Below are 22,388 nucleotides of genomic sequence, written 5' to 3' on the forward strand. Positions count from 1 at the left end.
AGTGCGTCCGATGATGGTGCAACCAAAAGAGAAACACAAGCTGCAAAAAGCGCGCTTTCCGAGTCAAGCCGTGCGAGTTTCCTGAACTGGAAGAAGAGCTGCTCCTCTATGTGATGGAATTTCGGAACAACGGCTACGCGTTGACAGCGGACATGCTGCGCGGCTTCTTTTGGCATGAGCGTGCACCAGAGCGCAGCACCAGCTCAGGAGTCTAAATACTTCGCGAGTGACGATTGAACGTAGAATAAATGTCGCTCCCTGGTTGGTGTGTTTTTACTTAAAAATTTTTTTTTCGCATATCGCGTGTATGGGCCGCACCCCGAAAATTGGCCCTCGAATCTGGAAAAAAAAAGTGCGGCCCTTATACGCGTTTATACGGTATTTCGCGCGGCGAAATATAGTCATGAGGAGCTTTAGAATGTGTGCAATACAATTGGCCGCTTTCTCCGGCATAGTGGTAATAAGTTCGTGATTTTTTCGGTGAAATTTGATTTTCCGGACTGCCCGATTTTTCGGTCGTTTTCGCGGCCCCTAGAGAGTCCGAAAAATCGGTCGTCGACTGTATTGCTCCTTTACAAATCCACACTTTTTAAACCACACGCTGCATGCTTCCTTATGTGTCAATTTTTCAGTAGCCTGCAGGCCCTGAAGTGATGCCCTTGGTAGACACGCACAGGCATGTACTACTGTGCTCAATGTGACTTGCAACGCGTCCGAAGTGAGCCAACCGAGGTTTTCGCTTTATGGTAAATCAATGCACCTCCACACAGAGCACCCAGCTCGAACAACCATTTAGGATACTCCATTGTTTTCATCTATGGCTAAATAATCAATTTTTCAGCACCACTGCACTCGCACTTCTTCGTGAACTGAGCTCCTGCCACAGCTTAGACTGAGCTTGATAATACAGCTGGAACCAATGCAAAGGTGATCACTTTCGGGAAAACCTTCTCAGACAAACTGCTCCATCGCAGATTATATTTGCAAAAAGACAAAACAAAAAGCATCTCATTAGTTCGCTCATACGTCCCTGCATCCTTCAGGGTCACTTTTAGGGAGACTGAGGAATTCTCTTATAAAAAACACAATTTATTGGCTTTCTTTGGCGCGCACAGAAGCGACAACCTTCGAGCTGCATGTACATACACTTTTCCTTTTCACCCACACTCTTGCACACTCTTAAGGATGTTTCATCATGCCTGTGGAGAGAGAGAGACTGCCTTATGTTGCTCATAAACCCAATGGCTCTTTCACCTTAATACCGTATTTTGCGAGAATATAACGCGATTTTTTTCCCCCTGGTCATCAGTTACAGAATGCATCTTGCGTTATATTCAGAACCACAGTAACAACATAATGCACTTTTCTTTTTGCTGCTCCTCAACAGTGTTAGAGTAACCTTCACCACAAGGCTCACGAGCTGCTACAAGAAGACGGCTTAAAGATCATCTTTATACCGCACAGTGCAATGGGTGAAGAAGAGTGGCGTTGAATGTGGAAAGAACGTAGCACAGGCCGTTGAGAAAGAGAAGGCGTTGAAAAGGTTCAGCAGAACAGGAAAAGCTAAGAAATGCAAACAGCACAGGACTGGGTAGCACAATATGTGAAGTGACGGCGGCCACCGATTCATGGAAGGCTGCGTGCGTCAGCACGTCAGCGACTTTGCTGAGCTCGATGATGTCGCACGCACTTCTAAAGTGTTGTCTCCCAAAAAATACCGTTGATTTTGTTGCTCCTGTATTTTGGTGCTGTTTCGTATTTTCAATTTCAAGCCCTCAAGCGAATTAGTTTGCATAAAGAGGTTGAGATTGTGTTATAATCGCAATATATATATACATTTTTCATTTTTGTGAGGTCTCGAACTTCCCCCTCATGCTATAATTGAGGTGGCATTAGTATGCACTACTCGGGATGCTCGCTATAAGATCGATGCCCCAAAGAACGTGGTGCGAAGCAGTGAAAAAATATGCAGGTTAGCTTGCAGTTGTGCCACCCTGTGGCATTCCAGTGTTTCAGCAAGGAAGTTTCAATCAAAGCTTCTCACTGAAACATTGCTCAGCCAGCGGACAGAGGCTACTCTTCCACACCTTCTTCCAAGTTTGTGCTCTCGGGAATTACACCTCCTCTGCTATTTAGTACCAAAATATATTGAACAGCACACACGCATGAATAAACATTTCACATTTGTAAGACATCTACAAATAAAGGTTCCGATACACACCATATTCTATAAACTATCGAAAAAAAAAAAAATCTGAACTGTGCACACACAAAAATGACAAGCGCATAACAAACTTGGTGTAGCACTGCACCCGGGGTTCTCAAACTGGATTCCATGGAAACCTAGTGCGCTATAAGAGTTCTGTCTGGGTTCTTCGAGTGCCTCAAATGCATGCATGTGTCAATCATCTTTTCATTGCCTATCTTATCTTGGGAGCTCTTTGGCACTGTAGTTGCTCATAGCAGACCACTTCTTCGCTACACATCCCATCATGTAATCAAATCTGAGAATTTTTCGCGGCACTTTGTTTCTGCGCGATCGCTTTTACATGCAAGCTTGTAGGTGGATGCCAAGACACTTGGAGTTTGTCATCACACATCAAATACTTCACTAAACATCCAGTCGTCCTTTAAGTTTACATAAAAACAAATTTATAACTAGGAAAGCAGGACACTCGTGACAGACAGGCAAGCCAAGGAGACACTGCAGTGCAGAGAAAGCTCACCTCCAGGAGTGCCTTGAGGAGGCAAATACGTGACTCGTCTGGGATGCTCGTGTCGTAGATGTTCAGCACCCAGTCCACAAACCTGAACGTTGGGAAAACAAAAAAAAAAAGAACGTCCGGCACATTTATTACGCACAAAAATGTCAGGCTACTGTAATCCTGCCCCTTTGTACAGATGGTCCTAGAAAAAAATTTTATTAATGAAGTCCTAGCTACGAAATTTTCAAGGAGCGTGCCTTTGCGTGCTGATTCCAAATATTTATCATTCAATTTCATGCCCAACTACCGCTTGCACACTTGCGTAATGTGTTATGCAAGGTACTGCACAGAACTTGCTGAAATGCGTGCCATTAGTTTGCCTTGATATCAGTGAATGCAATAAAGGTAAAATTATCATCTTATCTATCATAGAACTTGAGTTCCGGGGTTTTGTAGTTACTACTTCAGAAACGAAGAGTGTGCATGCCTGTTTACGGAGCAACAACTTGAAAACCATGTAACTAAAATTCTGTGATAAGATAAGATGATAACATTGCCCTTTATTACATTCCTTGACGTCAAGACAAACCAATGGCATGCATTTCAGCAAGTTCCCTGCACTGCCTTACATAACATATATTGCACATAAGATTGGTTTGGTTTATGGGGTTTAACGTCCCGAAGCGACTGAGGCTATGAGAGACGCCGTAGTGGAGGGCTCCGGAAATTTCGATAAGATAACAAACACATAACATAACACATAACATAACACACATTACATAACATATTGCCTAAGTGCACAAGCACAAGTTCTACAGGACACTAAATGGCAGATTTGAAATCAGCCCACAAAAACAGATGTTCCCTGATGATTTCATAGCTGCGACAATGGTAGTAAATTTAATTTTTTTAGGAACAGATTTCCTGCTGAACAAACTTTCACACAATTATTGCCTACAAGGTGCACACAGTATCCATGTTTTACTGAAAAGCGCAACGGCAATTTGGGGCTTGCGTGAAATTTAAGTGTGCTTGCAAGTCAACGTTTCCTTTTTAGGATTCCAATCCTGGCTGTGCCAAAGCCAAAAAAAAAAAGTAAGAAAGACGGTCAGAGCGCTGAGCCCTCAACTGCGTTTCAGTCAGCTGTGTTGAAACATGTGCGGCACACGCTCGCAACTGTAACAATGTCACTGACCTGGCAAGCGACAGCTTTCCCCCACACCTGTCTGCCACCAAAAAGCCGAGTTGATGTGGCAATGCGGCAGGGAATTGAGGGCTGAACACTCACAATGCAAGTGTCTGCCTGCACAATACAGCTACTAATACCGTGCAGGAGAGACCACTCTTTTCTTTTCCTCATTTCTGGTCCGAAGCATTTGCAGTTGTGCTCACTTCATACAGCCCATTTGTTGCGAAATAAAGAAATCAGCCTGATGCAGCCAGCAAAAATTAGGCCGACGCGCACTAAGTAAGGCCGGCACTATAGTGCCAGGACCAGTGATAGAGGCGTGTTTAAGGAAATAAGTGTGCTTGTCCTTTCGGCTTCCATGTAGTTGGTAGCCTAAATAGAGATCACACAATAGGCACTTGAACAGAGTTGAAAATGCAGCATACCATTACATTTGCCGACGAAAAGCTGCGCACACACAGTTCATAACCTCATACCTCTGGTGCTGAAAGCAAAAGTCCTCATACCACTCCTGGCGCAGTGGTGCAGCGGTTAAGCAATGCGCCACTGCACTACGATAGCAGGAGCTGCCACCGGTGGGGCTGACCGTTACCAAAATATGGCCAGGCCACCAAGCCACCATGGTGGGTGCAAAAGTGCAAGCCACCATGCTTGCACCAGTAGAGGCGTGGTGGCATAGCAAACAACCCAAGAGGTGTTTGGACACACTACTCACTCCTTGGCCCGCTCCCCCAGCAGGCTGCCGTAGGTGGCCAGGCAGGCGGTGAGCTCGGTGCGGGCGTCGTGGGGAAGCCGGGTGCGCCTGAGGGTCTCCTCCAGCACCCGGCGCAGGTAGCCCTGGTGCTTGGCCACCCAGGGGGCCGTCAGCCGGTCCCGGGACTCCCGCAGGGCCCACGCGGGGGCCTCCCCGTACACGTGGCCCAGGGCACCCCACAGGTCGTCCTCCCCTGTTGGGGGACAGACAACAACGGAGGGGTCAGCGTGGATAGCAGTTAAGTGCACAGTAAAGGGAGAAAAAAAGGACGGGAAGGAAGATGAACACAGCGCTGTGTTCATCTTCCTTCCAGTCCTTTTTTTCTCCCTTTCTATCTTTGGCCTTATGCCTTTACGCTGTTTACTATCATTCTAATTCGAGAATACCAACTAGCCCAGCAACAAACTCTACTGAATGGACATCAAAGCTGAATATCATGATGATGATGATATGTTTCAATGGCACAAAAGCAGCCGAAGCCAAAGAGTGCCAGCAACATGGTTTATGGGGTCCCGAAGCAACTCAGGCTATGAGGGACGCCGTAGTGAAGGGCTCCGGAAATTTCGACCACCTGGGGTTCTTCAACGTGCACTGACACTGCACAGTACACGGGCTGCGAATTTCGTCTCCATCGAAATTCGGCCGTTGCGGCCGGGATCGAACCTGCATCTTCCAGGTCAGCAACAAGCTTAGGTGGTCCTCCCACGTCTGTGGTAATGAATGGTTTAGGCAATCATCAGATTACATTAAGAACCTAAAACAGAACACCAGAATGAAGGGCTCCATGGAAAATATGGGGTGTAATCACACCCCACTCTTGTGCGCACTCCAAGGCAGGTAAGCCCTGACAAGTAAAAGTTAGGTGGGAGCTACGGGGCAGGGTTTCAAAGGCGTCGCACCAAGCACATTTCAGACTCTGAGGAAGTGACCCAGGTTCACTGATTAAGCCAAGTCCATGCAGAACAAGTCACCATGGACCCAAGAATGTCACTGAGTGAACGAGCGACATTCTTGTGAAAAAAAGCACGTTGTAAAATTTTGTCATCACGCGACAGGTACGCAAGTGTGTCAGACGCCAAGCAAGAGCCATCACTGAAAACCTGGCCAACTAATCAAATACAAAATTAAGAGCTTTTTTTTCATCTCTCACAAAATTATCATATTATCCCACACCATGAAAGCCTGTACTGCCTACCTGCAGTTCAGATATCTGCCAAAATTCTTGAGAAGTATTCTTTCCTCTTGGATGCAATTCACTTTCTTGGTGCAAGCACTGTTTGCAGTTATCAAAGAATGAAATAGGCTTATAAAATACTTTCACTTTCTGAATGCAACATTTTCTAGGTTTTAGTTTTCAATGCGTGTTGCCCACATCATTTTTCTTTTGTTACCGTCATTAATTTCATTTGCACCTCTGCACTTTCCTCTCAACTGCAACAGACTCCACCCATGCTACATGCTACCCTCCTATGCAATGTCCATAGGGCCTTTAAGGGTATGTTAAATGATGAACCATGCAAAAAATGACTGCAGTCAGGATGAGACCACATGGAATTCTTATGCCTACATTCAAATGCACTATGCAAACAAAATATAACATCTAGAAGCATTAACCCAAAGCTGAATGCGATTATTTATAACCATCAAAAGGAAATAAAAAAGCAACAAGAACTGCCATGTGCTGCTAGAAGACAATATATGACGACAGCACATAGTGCAAATAAATGTTTGCGTTTGAAGTATCCTTGTTAGAAGTCCAATCCGAACTAATACCTGTCATTTGGGCACATTCAATAGTGTTAAGTCATAATTCTTTTATTTTTAATGGTGTTTGCAGCCAACCACAACATTCTGAGCTTGCCAAAGCTCCTCCTACTAATGAAATGCTGCCTGTCATTCAAAATGTATAAGCTGGTATGCTAGGACAGTTATACATACTAGCACACCAGCATTTATTTGCAAATAAATTAAAATAAGTTCCAATTTCAAAATGTCCTCTTATGTTATGCTGTGTTCATAATGAACTTCTTCACAATAATCAAGCAATGTTCTCATGGAACCTAATGTACCACATATCCAGGTTATACTATTCAAATCGTTTCTTGGAGTTATCACCATTACAACCCCCATGTGGTGCAGGTTTAAGCAGTTCCCTGTCTAAAGAAAAAAAAAAACACATATAATCAGTGTGTCAAACAAAAATGAACACAAGGTTTTAATTCTTTCGTGCAACCATTTTCTTCCACTGCTAGCCATTACCACTTTGAAAACAATGCTACTGTCACGTGGAAAAGGAAACTAGAAAAGCCAAGTGATCGGATACCTGACAGACCATCATCCCTTGGGATGTCAAAAAGACCTAGTGCATCGAACAGAGAACATGCGAACTATTCCATGCCTACATATTATTACATTTCATATTGTTACGTTGTCATTGTCACATGGTGCTCCAAACACACACACTGGGTGAGAGTGCCCGGTTCGAGAAGAAGCAAGTAAAAATGCCAAAATACAGCCAGCCATTATGGAAGCTTTACTGAAATCCCTCTACGACTGCCAGGTTGAGGATTACAGCAATTTATGATTCCGGACCCTGACAATGCGATCCTTTCACCCCACTCATGTCCAAAAATGCACCTGAAGTGCTAGCAGAGACCCACTCATCAACTGTTTCAAGCTAAAAAAACATCTCATCACAACAAGTACAGGAATGGTATTGTGGTCTGATTTAGTGCCACTGAACCTGTTAGTTCACCTCCATCTAAGACCAATATGGTTCACATTACTTCACTCAAAAGAGGGGCACTCGTGAAATTCAACACCATCAAACTTGCAAGTCGTGAATTCAAGACTCCGTAAGCCAGCCAGATGCAGTTTAATACAATTTGATTCTCTCTCCTTACGTTCACCAAAATAAAGAATGATTGCGAGCTATAAAGCGGAAGGAAAATATGCTCCCGAGGAAAGTCAGAAATTCCCACTTTGCAAATGTGTGCTGCTGTAAAATGAACAGATATTGGGATGCTGCAGATGGCGTCTTCAACTTCCCAGACTCGCAAGTTTTGGTTTGGTTTATTGGGCTTTAACGTCCCAAAGCGACTCAGGCTACGAGGGACACCGTAGTGGAGGGCTCCGGATAATTTCGACCACCTGGGGCTCTTTAACGTGCACTGACATCGCACAGCACACGGGCCTCTAGAATTTCGGAAGGAGGCAAAATTCAGCCGCCGCGGGCGGGGTCTTTTGGGTCAGCAGCTGAGTGCCATAACCACTGAGCCAATGCGGCGGCTAGACTCAAGTTTTGTCACCTGTTCCAGGCTAGAAAAGCCCAAGTCTTTCTATATATATACATTTTTTTTTCCTTTAAGCTAGAATGGGTGACCTTTTGAGGCACCACTTCAGACTCTCAAGTTTTGTCACTTGAAGTGGTGCCTAAAAAATTCATCCAATTCAGTTTAAAGAAGAAAAAAATAGCAATATTTGGGCTTTTCTTGCCTGGAACAGATTCAATGCTAATAGGCGTGCATACAGTAGTACACATCATAATGTAGCCTGACTGCCAAAAGGAACTTTCTCCTAATGAGAGGATTGTCAGGTGGGGATTTTCAGGAAAACAAGTTACTGTGCTGCACCTAGGATATGCCGACAAATGAACAAAAGCATTTGACAGTGCCCAACTGATTAAACAATTCTTTGTGTGGTTATGCTAACTTACACGAATGACATTCAGAAAAAAAGCTACACATAATGAATCCCAGCAATGCCAGTACTTGTGAAAAAAAAAATGGCATTATGTATCTAGCAGCAACAAAAGGAAGGCTACTTGAACATGGAGTCACTTTTGTTAACGACTTCAAAAACTGACAAATCAATCAATCAATCAGGAATATAATTTCACCCACTGCCCTGCGATACCTAACACCATCTCGCCTTTTTGTTTTGACGCAGAACACTGTAAAACTGTTCATTTACATCCCTGTACGCTAGCAGACCAGTAACACGGATTTCAGCAAAGACCACAAAGCGTGCCCTGAAATTTTCCACGTAAGGGCGAGGACCATTTTGCAACAGCCCCCAGTCTAACGCCTCCCTGAATAGATCGGCCAACGGTACAGAACAAAGAACGTCAAAACAACATGAATGCCGCCTCCAAAGCGCACGCGAAGGCCATCAACAGTCCCTGGTCGGCAGTATCAGGATCAAAACAAAGGCCAGAAATGAGAAAATACACGCTCGACAAAATTACAAAAGCACGAAACTCTGCGGCGACTGCCACAGGGAAACGAGGACGAAACACACGCTTGTTCTTTTCAACCTCTTCTCTTTCTCCCTGGTGATTATTCCGTGCCTGCAGAGATAAGAACCTTGTAGAACAAAGTCTCCCATTGTCCACCTGCCACAGGCTAATCACACCATTCAGGAGAGCAGCTGATAATGCCTCTGCGTAAAGGTGGCACGATAAGCGAGACAGGCACGGTCACGTAGTAGCCACACTCAGCAACAGGTGCCGGGAAACAGAGGTTCCTCCAGTAAATAGAAATTAGAATATGCCTGTACAGTGTGGGATCCTTTCACTAAAACTAACATCCATGCGTTAGAAATGATTCAGCGGAAAGCAGTTTGTTTTATTTTTTGCAAATTCCGCACTACTGACTCCCCTACAACTTTAATGAATGTTAATGGCATACAGACACTGGAAACTCAAAGAAAGCGTTTGAGACTAAAATTTCTCTTTTTGTTGAAAAATAAGTTATCAATGAGCTGGCACCCTTACATAAAACCTCTAGTAACGTGATTAACGAGACATCATCCCACCTAGTCCTTAACACCTTCTCGTGCCAGAACCAACTTGTATAAATATTCCTATTTTCCCCGAACAATAACTGCACTGTTAAGCACTGAGAGCATTGTCAGTTTTTTATAATGACTTTTGTATGCTATACTTCCAGTTCTGCCGAGACATTGTGTTCAATTTGCCTATTTTTTTGTTCAAATCTTGCATGGGTTGTCTTTGTTTTGTTTATCTTTTAGTTTGTGTGCTAAATGCTACTCTGCCTTGTATCTCATTGTATTGCCCCTCCTGCCTGGGCCTACTTAGGCAGGCAGCATAGAATAAAAATTAAAAATAAATATAATAAAGGGTTCACACTTACGAGCAGGAAGGAATAATATTTTGCAACTGGAGAAGATGACAAATGCTTGACTACTCAGGTCGAGACAGTAGACTCAACTACTAGACTAAAAGGCCCTAACCAATGCTCGAGGACATACGAGGTATGTTAGAAAAGTAATGAGACTAGCTACACTGTGCGAGAACCGACAGCGCTGCTGTCATCCCCTTCATACAGCAGTTAGGCTGGATTGTGCCCTTGACTCAGCACCAGTCTGAACTTGCTGCAGTTGCTGTATGATTGTTGAGAGCGTCTGAAGAGAAGTTGCGTCTGTCATGTGCGCTATGAATATGGAGCGGCAAAAGTATGAGCAACGCACGCGCCCTTAAATTCTGTGTGAAACTTGGCGAAACCGCTACTGTGACCTATGAAAAGTTGAAAAAGGCTTATGGAGAACATTCACTATCCAGGGCACAAGTGTTCAGATGGCACAAGTGCTTTTTAGCAGGCCGAGAAGAAGTGGATGACGAAGCTCGGGCGGGACGATCACCAACACCAAGAACGGATGACAATATGAAAAGAGTGAAGTCTCTTGTAAAGACAGATCATCGACTCACGGTGAGAATGATGAGTCAGAAGTTGAATTTGAACATTTTTACCATCTATCAAATCTTAACACAGGATTTAGGTATGCGGAAATTGTGCGCGAAGATGGTTCCAAAGAAGAACCTCACCACTGAGCAGAAGAACAACAGAAAAGATGTGTGTCTTGATCTTCTGGAGTGCCTAGAGAGAGAGCCAGAATTCTTCAATCGCGTTATAACAGGTGACGAATCGTGGATTTTTGAATATGATCCCGAGACAAAACGTCAGTCGGGAGTGGCACACCACAGACTCTCCCCGTCCAAGGAAAGCGAGGAGAAAATTGAAAATTAAACCGATGCTCATTTGTTTTTTTTTTTTGACAGTCGGGGGATCGTTCACAAGGTTGGTTGGTTTATGGGGTTTAACGTCCCAAAGCAACTAAGGCTATGAGAGACGCCGTAGTGGAGGGCTCCGGAAATTTCGACCACCTGGGGTTCTTTAACGTGCACTGACATCGCACAGTACACGGGCCTCGAATTTCTCCTCCAAAGAAATTCAACCGCCGCGGCCGGGATCGAACCCACGTCTTTCGGGACAGCAGCCGAGCACCATAGCCACTGAGCCACCGCGGCGGCGATCGTTCACAAGGAATTTGTGCCTCCAGGACAAACTTTCAATCAAACTTTTTATCGTGACGTTCTTGAAAGACTCAAGAAACGGGTTGCACGTGTGCGACCAGGCGTTGCATGGACATGGATGCTTCACCACGACAATGCACCCTGTCACACGGCAATGTCCATTAATAATTTTTTGGCAAGAAACAGTATCTCTGTGGTTCTTCAGCCCCCCCTATTCACCGGATCTCAGTCCCTGTGACTTTTTTTTATTTCCACGGCTCAAAACCCACTTGAAAGGGCGTCACATTGGTACTCTGGATAATATCCAGAAGAGTGTAACAGACGAGCTGAAACGTATTCCAGCAGAAGCCTTCCAGAACTGCTACGAAGATTGGAAACAACGTCTCCGTCGCTGTGTAAAAGCAAAAGGGTGCTGTCTTGAAGGGGATAACCTTGATGTGTAAAAAGAAAAAAAATCACGGTTACAAAAAATTTAGTCTCATTACTTTTCTAACACACCTCGTATAAAGTTTCTCTTAAAGGTCCGTTTCTTCGAGCCTAGCCGTTGACGGCGACCGCCGAGCCGGTCCGCCTCTCGGCATTGCTCGGTCCACTAACTCGTTACAGCCCTTTAGTACCCACATAAGACAGGCAGGTTCAAGAAAAGTTGAACTTATTCAGTAGTTGTGCAAAAATTTATCAGCTTACTGAGAATGAATAAATAAATAAAGATTGGGTGCTGTGCCTTGGATTCCCAAACAACAGACTTGACAGCCCGAGAAGGCTGTGTTCATTTGAGCATCCAAAAAAACTGCCACGCACCAGTTTGCAACAAAGTCAATCGAAGAGCTCCTAATGTTCAAGGGTAACCGAGGAGAAGCCCATCTAATGTATGTTAAGTAAAAACTAGTTCTGTGGCTCTTTCTCATTATGCTGTTTGTAAAACAGCAAAAGATGCTCTTATTGCTTCAGATAACTGTGCTTAACAATTTCCCCCCACTTGATTCAAACTCATGACATGTACACTGAAAAGGACTCTGTGATCCCCGTTTTGAAGTGAATGGCCGTGTAGCCTGGCCTCCGGCATCCGCGTCAACAAAACTATCTTGATGCCACCGCAGTTCGCTTACATATTCATCCATAAATAGTGACACCTGTAGCTCATTTTTTTTTTTGTACCTTATGAAAGGTCCATCTTTAGTTAAGGTAGCATCTTTGATGCTACAATGCAGTAATCTATCGATCCAGACTAACGTCAATTAGTGTGAAGTTTGGTGAGCTTGATGCCGATGCAAATGGTGAATGAGTGATAGATGCAGAGACGCAATGAAATAATGGATGCTGAGCTCCGTGGTTTTTGCGCACCTAATAAAAAACACTGATAGTCCATGCCACGAAGCATGCACATTAAACCAAACTCCTTATGACTCCAAGTGCCATGCAGTGGTTCTGCTGTGCGTCTTTTACCTACTGCTCTTATTTGCACTGTGAACAGTGACAACCAGATCTCGCGTTGCATTTGGTAACCATAACGAATTTGGAATCTTTTCAACAACCTAAGACACTGTCCAAAACAGGTGAATGATATGTGGCATTCCCAGCATCATAACGCCACAATTTTAACGCACTTATTTGCTTAAAGTGGTTCCTTGCACCAAGTGTCCCAATTACCACAGGTACCACAGATGCTAGCTTGAGTTAGTCTCTCTTGTACATCAATTCTTAATTTTTTTAGATGAATGAATGAATGAGTGAATGAATAAACAAATTATTATTATCACTGCGAGGACCCCAAGTTGAATGAAGTGCCGAAATGAGCTGGTTAGCTAGAAAAATTAAAGCTGAGATACTGCAGAGTGCCTTTCTTCCCCCCTGTCTCAACTTGTTCTTTATTTCTTCAAGGGCAGAGCAGCACTTATAACAATAAGCAGTTACACTTATGAGGGCGCTCTTGAACAGACTTTAGATAATGAACTATGCTTCGAGAGAGTAGCATGTGTTCCCTCTCAAGTGGCTCTTTACACAGCGTTACGAAACAAATGTAGGTAAAAAAGAAAAAAGCAGCATATGCAGTTTAAGACTTTTAAAACTAATTTACAAAATGTACTCCTCCTTACAGATGCCCAGGCACACAACTGCTCACATGCTACAAACAGGAAACATATGCCATAGCATGCACAAACTACGAATCGAAGTTGGCTAGTATAAAGGCAAAAATTTGGCCCCTCAATCATTCAGTCACCCATGGAAGGACAGAAGGTACAGCGTAGGGTGCTAATGCAGTGCACTCCTCTGCAAAGAAAGCAAAAACTGATGATACTGGGTTTTTTTGGAGCAAGGGTATCTAAGGCCAAACACCGCCAGGCACAAGGTTCATTGGTTGGCACAGGCTAAAATATGGCATATTTTAAAATCAACAACGGGTGTAGAGGGCCTAGGATTACCGAGTGTGTTCATGATTATAGTGTGTCAGAAGGGTTTTTGTCAGAGGGAATGGCCTTAAGTGGTGTATAGTGCCTAAAATTTGTGCTAAGAATTGTTGCATATAAAAGACGAAGCCGGGTAGCCTCAACCGTAGTCCTTGCTTGAGCAAGAAGGGTGAGGCCTCTGGAAGCTACGACTAAGAAAGCAAAACTTAGCCGCTGCTGTTGGGTTTTTGGTAATAAAGCTTGTGGAAAACTACACCAACATTGACTAAGAATCCAGGTGAGCTTGAATGCATTACCTGAAAACCATGAGAAACAGTTTAATTCCCATTATGCAGCCTGCTCTGCGCTGCCTGAATGCTCTCCTCGAATTCAATGACAAATGCAAACGTTTCTTATTACAGCAGGCTACGAATGCCTTTGTGGCTTCTTATTCGTAACCACTTTCATCGTCTCCTCGTTCCACACAACCCTCGTGTGACAAGCTCTCTGAGTGGCACAAGGCAGCACAGTGCACTATATGCACAGGTAACTCAACTTATGGGTGAGCTTTACTGTTTTACCACAATGGCAGTGAGCTGTTAACATACGCATGTCGCCTCATTTAGGCCACATTCTTACAATGTCAGAAACCATGGATGCTGATTCTTTGTTAAAAGTCATCTTTTAAGCTTTGCAAATAAAGAAATTAAGCCGTATATAGGGTACATTAAAGGGACACCAAAGAGAAATAACAAACTAAGCAAAACGTTACACTAGATGAACAGATTATTCCTCGGGAACACTACCAATGCTTTCTCTGCATGGAGAAGAGGCTGGCTGCGTTTCTGCAAAAATTGCAAATGAAATTCTCAATATCCTCCCACACTCATGGGTCCCCAAACTCACGGAAGTCAAGACATTTTTACGACGTGTCTGCCAAAGGCCTCCAGCCAATCAGAGGTGCCACTTCCAAGCATCAATGGTGCTGAGAACTTGCGATTCTGAACTTGCTGTGGACAACAGTTACACGCCCGCCAAGTTCTCATAATACGAGATGCAGGACTCGGCATTCTCATATCTGTCTCTCATTTTTCAGTCCGTCGTATGGTTTGCACAGTTTTAATTAGCATAGGGAAAGCTGAACTGCTGAAAATGTAGAGAACTGCTGAAGCTGAAGATATAGGGAAAGCTGAACTGCTTTCCCTATATTATGACGGTGCTTGCCCTTTGATGGCAAAATGGCATCGTACACAAAAGTGATGAACCAACTGTGGCCAGTGAAGATTTGCGGTAGCAGGCGTAGTTGTAGAAATCCGCGAGAGGTGCTGCTATGTGTGCTTTGCTCTTATGCAATTATTTGGCTTACCAAAGCTCTTTCTTTTTATTTTTTGTAATACCACTCTATTGGGGTCTGCCTTGACTTGGTATTTTCAGTGCCCCTCCAAATCATTTCCTGGCAAAAATATATCAACAGAAAATTTGGACCTGAAACGCTCAGTATAAGAAGCAACCATAGCATTCAAATCCAACCATGTTGCGATACCTCTATTCTCACAGGAAAAATATTGTTGCAGATCTAAGCTCCTAGCTTAACGATAATGGGGATGTGCACACAGTAATTCTCCAAATCCAAGCGGATGCAAAGCAACTGATTATTATGGTGAAATAATTTTGAAATGAAGACGATAGTTTGAGCGCAAAGCAAATAACTACAAGAAACAAATTGACGCACTAAGCTTAACAAGACTTGCAGAAGAATGTTTGGCTAAGTGATCTTAGATGCTACTCTGGCTTTCCTGTGCTAGAAATCTATCTCGCAAAAAGTTTCAGCGCAAACAGACACAGACCAAAAGGAAGACACTTCAATCATAATCTAGAGTAGTGTAAGAGGGAAATTACAGCTGGGACATCCATAAATAACTTCTCTGCAAAAAGACCATCATAGGCACCTGTTTCACTGTTAACATTAACACACGGACTGCTCTCCAGCCCAGCTGAAATCCCCCTCCTCCGTGTAAAACAAACTTCCCAAGGTCAAACATTAAAAGGCAACTGCACCACTTTCTGAGAATTCCACGACATTCAAGGATTCAACTCTATATAGGCTGTAGGTAAGGCATGCCAAGTGTTTCTCCACTATCATTTAAAATAGCGACGTAATCGACAATTGAATTTCACGCTCCTCCTCAAAGCAACGAAGGAATACGGGAAAGTTCAGTGTGACGTCCCAGAATTTCAAATTAGTACTGTCGTCAGCCACACCCTGCTGTGCCTCACTGGACGCTGCCAAACAACGCTCTGCGGGATTAGTCTTTGGTGGCGTTGGCTTTTTATCTCTTCAAAGCAGGTGTTTATGTGATGGAAATAAACTGATACCTTCGAAGATGTCATCCTGCGCCCCCCACTTGGCGTTGTACGCTGCGGAGAAGCTTGAAGGGCATTGCAATTTTAATCGGTGATAACGTCCCTATTTCAAACGCTAGCCCAAAAAGACTTCGCCTGCTATACCTGCCAGTTTCACACATTCGACCCTGATTTGTAAAACCTATGCAGCTGCCCTTTAACACAAAAGACGAATGAATATGCACAGTGCGACACTTTGAGGTTTTTGGAAGTCTGTGATAAGGTACGGAAAAAGGGACCGAACAAGTTCGGTCCGATAGCAGTTAATGTATTTTTCCAAGCTGTTTCTCAACTTTATTTCTACACGGTGTGCACTTATCGGCTTGCGCTCTTGTGAAGTTGAGAACGTAATTCGAAGGCACATTTTGCACAAAACCTTAAAAGGACACCGAGGTAAACTCCATCCAATTATTGTTCTCAGTGTGAATTGATTCTCTGGCTCTATTGAAGCTTGTTTGGCTGCAAAAAATTCCTTCAAAAATTCTTTGCCTAGATTCCCCTTCAAACTTAAATTGAAAATTGGTTTTTGAGGTAAGGAAATGGGCCAATATCTGTCTCTGATATCTCGGTGGACACCTGAATCGAGCCGTAAGGGAAGGGAGGAAGGTGGGAGTGAAAGAAGAAAGAGAGAAATAAGTGCCGTAGTGGAGGTCTGCGGAATAATTTCGACCACCTGGAGATCTGACATGCACAGCACATGGGGCGCCTTTTGCGTTCCGCCTCCATCGAAACGCTGCCACCGCAGTCGGGTTCGAACCCGGGTACTCCAGCTCAGTAGCCAAGCGCCTTAAACACTGAGCCACCGCGGCAGGTATTCAAATCTAATGAAGCTCAATAATAAATAAGACATTGAGAGCTCGGAGAAAAGTTAGTTATCTGAAACTTCTTCATAACAGTCCTTCCAGAAAGATTAACCCTACCGAAATATATTAAGCGTCTTAGTAAGAGGACAGCGCTACATAATTGTGAACATTCATTAGCACCAACTTTCGCTCATACTAACAGGTTTAAATATAGTTTTCTCGCGTGCACAGTCACAGAATGGAATTCCTTGCCCCCTGTCATTTTTCGAATTTATGATTTTGCTAAAGACTTACAACACCATATTTCACATGCTTACTTCATCCTGTTACACAGCAAAAGTTTTTTCATTCAATTTCATTCGTACCAAGTGTGAGATGTGTTGAAGTTATTTTGTCATGCAATTTCATTTGTACTACCATGTGTGAGATGTGTTGCCTTTTTAATGCCTTAATGAACTATATTTTTATAATGTTCAATCTTATTTTCGAACTGTGTTGTTCACTAGTCGCAATGCGCGTTTTCTTTTTTTGTATGTTTACATGAAGCCCCCTCCTGCTTGGGCCAGAACACTGGCCCACAGTATGTTAAAATAAAAAAAAAAAATATTTATGGACGAGAAAATCGAATTTAAAAATTTTCCTGCCTATCGATTAAAACTTGTGGCATTCATATCAAAAACAAGGAGTTGCCGCCAATTTGAAGTGAATGGTGCTATAGCATAGTCTCTGGGATCTGTGCAAAAAAATTGTTTCCAATGCACGTATTTTACTTGCGAAATCGGCAGGCTAGCTTACAAAAGCTCAGTTTTCGGCGAAAGCGGTCTGTCATTAGCATACCGCAATCTATCGACATAGGCTGACTTCACCTCATGACTCATTTAGGTGCTTTGTACACAATTGTATACGCACTCACACCTTTATCCAATGGTCTAGTGCACCTAGCAGTAATATTCTTTCAAGTAAATTTAGCATCATTCGTGACCAAAACAGACAATTTTTTTATGCTATAGAGTGAATGCAGTAAAAAATATTTTACTGAACAGTGAGTCGGGCAGCACATTGTCCGTCTTTTCTGTGCAGACAAATTTTGTCACCAGCAATAAAATCAGTTTTTTTTTTCCTGCTTGTGTGTCAGTGAGCATCATCAATACAGAAAGCTACTTGACGATTCCTCAGGTGTTTACCTGACAAATCCTGACACTTCTATGTTACTACCTTCAGCTGCTGTGACACTTTCGATAATAATTTGCCCACTGATGTAAATTTTAAACCCTAGTAATGTGAGTTGGAAAACTAACAAAGTTTCTATTATGAGTTATGAACACCTGATTAAGGCAAAAAAAATGTTTTCTATGGAAATGAAAAATGGCACGTGAAAACGTTAAGCATTGTAAGCAACCTCCTCTCCACACACTAACAAAGCAGGTAAACTTTTATGAAAAAGTTGCGCAATAAAAGCAATGCTATGTAAGCCAAGCAGGCATTTTTTTAAACAAGTATCTGCTATTGCAAACGTTCACAACCAAACTAAACCTACGACAAAGTTCATAGACACTGAAAAAATTAATAACTAGGCGAGTTGGTGCTTCAGAATATTAAGCAAAAAAAAAGGCAAAAGATGAAGCTATAACAAGAAAAGACTTGTCTTTCACTCTATTTTTTCACAGACTTTCCAATGAGGTTTTCTAGTGAGCATCAACGCAAGCTTTTGCTGGCTTCTAACAAGAACAAGGAACCCATGAGCATATAAAACGTCTCTCTGAAAGCCATTTTCAATTGTAAACAAACAATTCCAATCATCGAATGTCAGTTGATTTGAAAAAGTGACAGCTACCTTCCTCAATAAGTGTATGATATGTGGGGTGCAACTTCCCAAAGCAACACATGTGCTATCAGGGGTGTTATCGCGCAAGGCACCACATTAATTTCGACCACCTGGAGTTCTTTAGCGTGCACCAACATCGTATGGCACACGCGCCCTTTTGCATTTCACCTACATTGAAATGCGGCTGTTGCAACCGGGATCTCCCCGATACAAGCCTACTAAATAATGCAATGATCAGGAGGTACCAGCCTAACCACCACAAGCCTCTAGAACTTAAAGAGGCAGCCAAATATCACCTTGAAGAGTAAAACCAGATATGCTCCTCACATAAATATACAGTAGTTATGTTTCACATCACTCAAGAAGTCGCACAAGTAATGCTAATGTCACAGCAACAGGGCCATTGTATATGAGGAGCACAGTGCACAGAGGCTCACTCACACACATATGAACATATTTTCCGACCTGAGAGAAATGAAAAGCTGCCCAAGTCTCCAACCTTGCTTAAATCTGTCAACTTTCATCACAGGGAGACTCAATGGTGAAGCAAAAAGGCTATTTCATGCACCGACTTCAGAACATGGCAGAAAGGCATTGCTACGCGAATGTTTTCTGCTGATGCTATCACTTTGACATTCACGTCTCAAACGCTACCCCCAAGCCAGCAATCGCTTCATTTGAAAAATGATGCAAACATTCCTTTCTCTTCGCAAGCTCAGAAGCAATAATAAAAAACATAAACAACGGGCTCAGTTGCTAGTCCCCATTTTTCTGCTAACACAGGACTTCTTTTGCTCCTCAAACTGGTTTTAGTAACCCGTTCGTCACTGTGATCTCGAAATTAAAGACCTATACTTGTGCTGACTTCGTCGTTCAACATAAAAGACCTTTTATATTCCGAAAAAGCTGCCTTTCAGTCGAGCAGTGGACGACACCAAACATGGCAGAATGTTGCCGTTAACAACTCGAGGAAAGAGGGAACGCATTACAAACGTGCGCCGTTTTGCTACAAGTGCTGACGCACCTGCAGAAATCATGCAAAAGGGTTTTAAAAGAATGCATCACCTCGTAACCACGTAGCTCGAAACATACGACGCATGCTGTATCTGCCGGCTGGCTTCTATGCCACGCATCGCGTGCGCTCGGCAAGCGGCAGTGAACCTACTACGTGCATTCTGTCAGGGTGACAATGAGCGCATCAGTCACTCCGCAGAAGGGCGCTGCGGTGTCGCCTCTCAAATCACATCACGCTGTGAATAAAAGGCCTTGGCCGTGCTCTCTCCAGTGGAAGACAGCTGTTCAAGCATCACAGCTGCTATGGCAACCTACTCCAAGCAAAAAGCACGCGGGAGGAGACGAAGAAACACTGCGCACGAGGCACCAGCCAAGCACACTGTCAAATCTTATCAGCCGCAAAGAATGGAGCCAGATGTTATGCTACACTGGGTCCACACAAAATGGAGGGGTGCTGATGCATCTGCTACTATACCAGCGTTTGAAATTTCTTCTATAACGTTCGATTTAGGCGAATCGAACATAAATCAGTGTTTGCTCATACACAATGAACATTAAAACTCCCATAGCAGTTCTCGGACGTCTTTAGGACGTCTACAGGACGTCTAAAGGAGTTCCAGTGTCTATTGGGTATCTATCACATTTAGTACCGGCCTCTAAAAACCCGCGAAAGGAATCATGGAACTTGCGACTAGAAGCGCGCGAGCCCAAGGGCCCAAGTTTCCACAGCGCTTGTTCATAAGCGCGGGAAACTAATAGGGAAAGTCAGTAGCGCTACTCCGAAGCGGCCGCAATAAGCATCTGGCCGAGCCTGCATCAACGCAACGGCGTTTCGATTGGGGCCGCAGGATGAAACGAACGTTCGAAAGCGAGGCCACGTGGTGCAACAAGACATCGTTTCCGGAAACAAACGCCACGACGTACAAAAACTCGGTGAACGGAGTCCATGCAGGCGCGAGAACACTGACGAGCCCATCCCACGACGGCGTGTTTACAACGGCGATCAAGGACATCGCCTTGTGTAGCTTCTACGCGGCCGCGACAGAGAATAGAACTGCGAAGAGCCAAGCGGGCGCGTTTGAGGGGACGGCGAGACAAGCCGCGCCGAGCACTGGAGATAGCGGCGATATGCGAGGGCCCACGGCCAAAACAACGCGACGAGCCACCCAGGTTTCGACGTGCAACGCTCGTCAATAGCGTTTGGCTTTGATCGCTTGCCTCGACGCCGCGGCGAACACGTCACCCACAAGCCGCAAAGGCTTTTTGAAGCCGAAATCAAGCGACTGCGCGCAGCAGCTTCGCGCGCCCGGGTCACCTGATGGTTTCTTGGAGTCGCGGTTGCGCGACTTGGACGCGGAAGGCTTGGTGTTGCCGGGCTCGTCGCTACGACGCGGCGAGCCTTCGGGTGTGCGCTGTTTGACTTTGACTCGGTCCTGGCGGCGGAAGACGAGTTGGCCGTGGCCGTCAGAACCCTTGGTGGACCGGGGCCCGGAGTCCTTTCGGTCCGGGCTAGAGGGCCCATGCGAAGTGGCGCGCGAGCGCTCCGAACCGCGGTCCGAGCCGCGGTGGCGGTGCGAAGGGACGTAGTCATCGCGCCGTTCGTCGCCGTTGTTGTGGAGTCGGGCGCGTTCACGGCGCGACTCCTTGGACTTGCTCACGAACCAGCGGCTCCCGCTCATCGGATCGCGGCGTCTTGTGCGTTCTCCACTCTCGCGGAGGAGGCGGTGTCACATTGCCCAGCTGAGCAGCCGGCCACCAGCGTGACGATTACGGAGCACGCAACGATTATGCGCGGACGCCATTAGCCTGCGTAATGCCGCAGGAACGCAGCAACGAGTGTCTAGAATAGTGAATAAAAAGTTTACATTAGCTCCTGCAACTGCGATAATGTTTAAAAATTTCTGTTGTACTAATATTACTCCTAAGGATTCATTTTATTTTAAACAAAGTATGTACAAAAGTGTTCTGATGGATTGGATTCTGCTGTTGTTCTCCTGGCGCGACTTTCAAACCTTGTAATGATACATAGGGACCGAAAAACTACTAAAGTTAGGAATTCATAACACTTCAGCGGAAATGATGGAAGCATACCTTACCACACAATACGAAATACTATCAGGCACTGAAACGTGACATTTTATCCTAAAAAAAGAGGAATACGATATGAAGGAATCCGTATACACACACCTTGCTAATTCAAAGACACGTGCACGAACACTTAAAAGTCCGTCCTCTGCCCCTAAACATGCATCCAGACTACTATAAAGAAAGGAGAAAGGCTAGGGCACAAAAACTTCGCGAAAGATTTTCAGTTCACAAAGACGACGGAGCACGTGGACATATGGCAGAACACGCGGACAGAGACGCCTTTTCCCTGGCCGTTCTCGATCACCGAGGTTCTCCCCTTGCATCGGCGACGATCGATAAAACGAAATTCCCTAAGGAGGCCGAAGAATTTAGTCATTACCTCCACCACTGCCAAATACATCAGCGACTCTAAAACCACAATTCGAAATTTTGCCAAAGGAAAGCCCCCTCTGCATGCAGCAATCAAAATCTTACAAAAAATCTCTAATACCCACCAGATCACATTGATCTGGGTCCACGCCCATTCGAACAATCCTGGAAACGAGGCGGCGCACCAATTTTCCCGAGGATTCGTAGTTAACCAGGAGGTGCGCTGCCCCGGGCTCAGGTCCGCGAAGGAGCAATATTATTGAACAACAATAAATAGTAGCATTTTGAATCAACGGAAGTAACAAAACAAAGAAAACAAATTTGACATCCTACAAAGAAATTGCTGCCCAATTCAAGAAGAAAGACAAATCTTCTCAAAAGATCTCTGAGTAAAACACAAGTCATGTTGGCGGCAGCTCCAAGCGGACACTTTCCTGAATCTGTACATGTACTCCAAATCGTTCCCAGAGCAGTTCAGCCTCGTCTGTTCTCTCTGCGGACACCAAAAGGCAGACAC

At 44.4% G+C, this 22,388-nt stretch overlaps 1 protein-coding gene across 5 annotated transcripts in view; it reads right to left on the bottom strand.

Annotated features, from left to right (window-relative positions):
* nonC (serine/threonine-protein kinase Smg1) overlaps positions 1-21,226 on the bottom strand; it is a 135,571-nt gene extending 114,345 nt beyond the window's left edge. For all 5 annotated transcript variants that reach the window (XM_089586421.1, XM_089586420.1, XM_089586418.1 and 2 more), the window contains exons 1-3: positions 20,730-21,226; positions 4,610-4,841; positions 2,727-2,808 (exon numbers count right to left, since the gene is read on the bottom strand). In XM_089586421.1, coding sequence (XP_089442547.1) covers positions 2,727-2,808; positions 4,610-4,841; positions 20,730-21,093 — 678 coding nt within the window. In that variant the 5' untranslated portion in view covers positions 21,094-21,226. The remainder of the gene's footprint in view (positions 1-2,726; positions 2,809-4,609; positions 4,842-20,729) is intronic.
* Positions 21,227-22,388: the final 1,162 nt, after the last annotated feature.

The sequence above is a fragment of the Amblyomma mixtum genome, chromosome 4 (assembly GCF_055824585.1).
Source record: "Amblyomma mixtum isolate Tamu chromosome 4, ASM5582458v1, whole genome shotgun sequence".
Lineage (NCBI taxonomy): Eukaryota > Metazoa > Arthropoda > Arachnida > Ixodida > Ixodidae > Amblyomma > Amblyomma mixtum.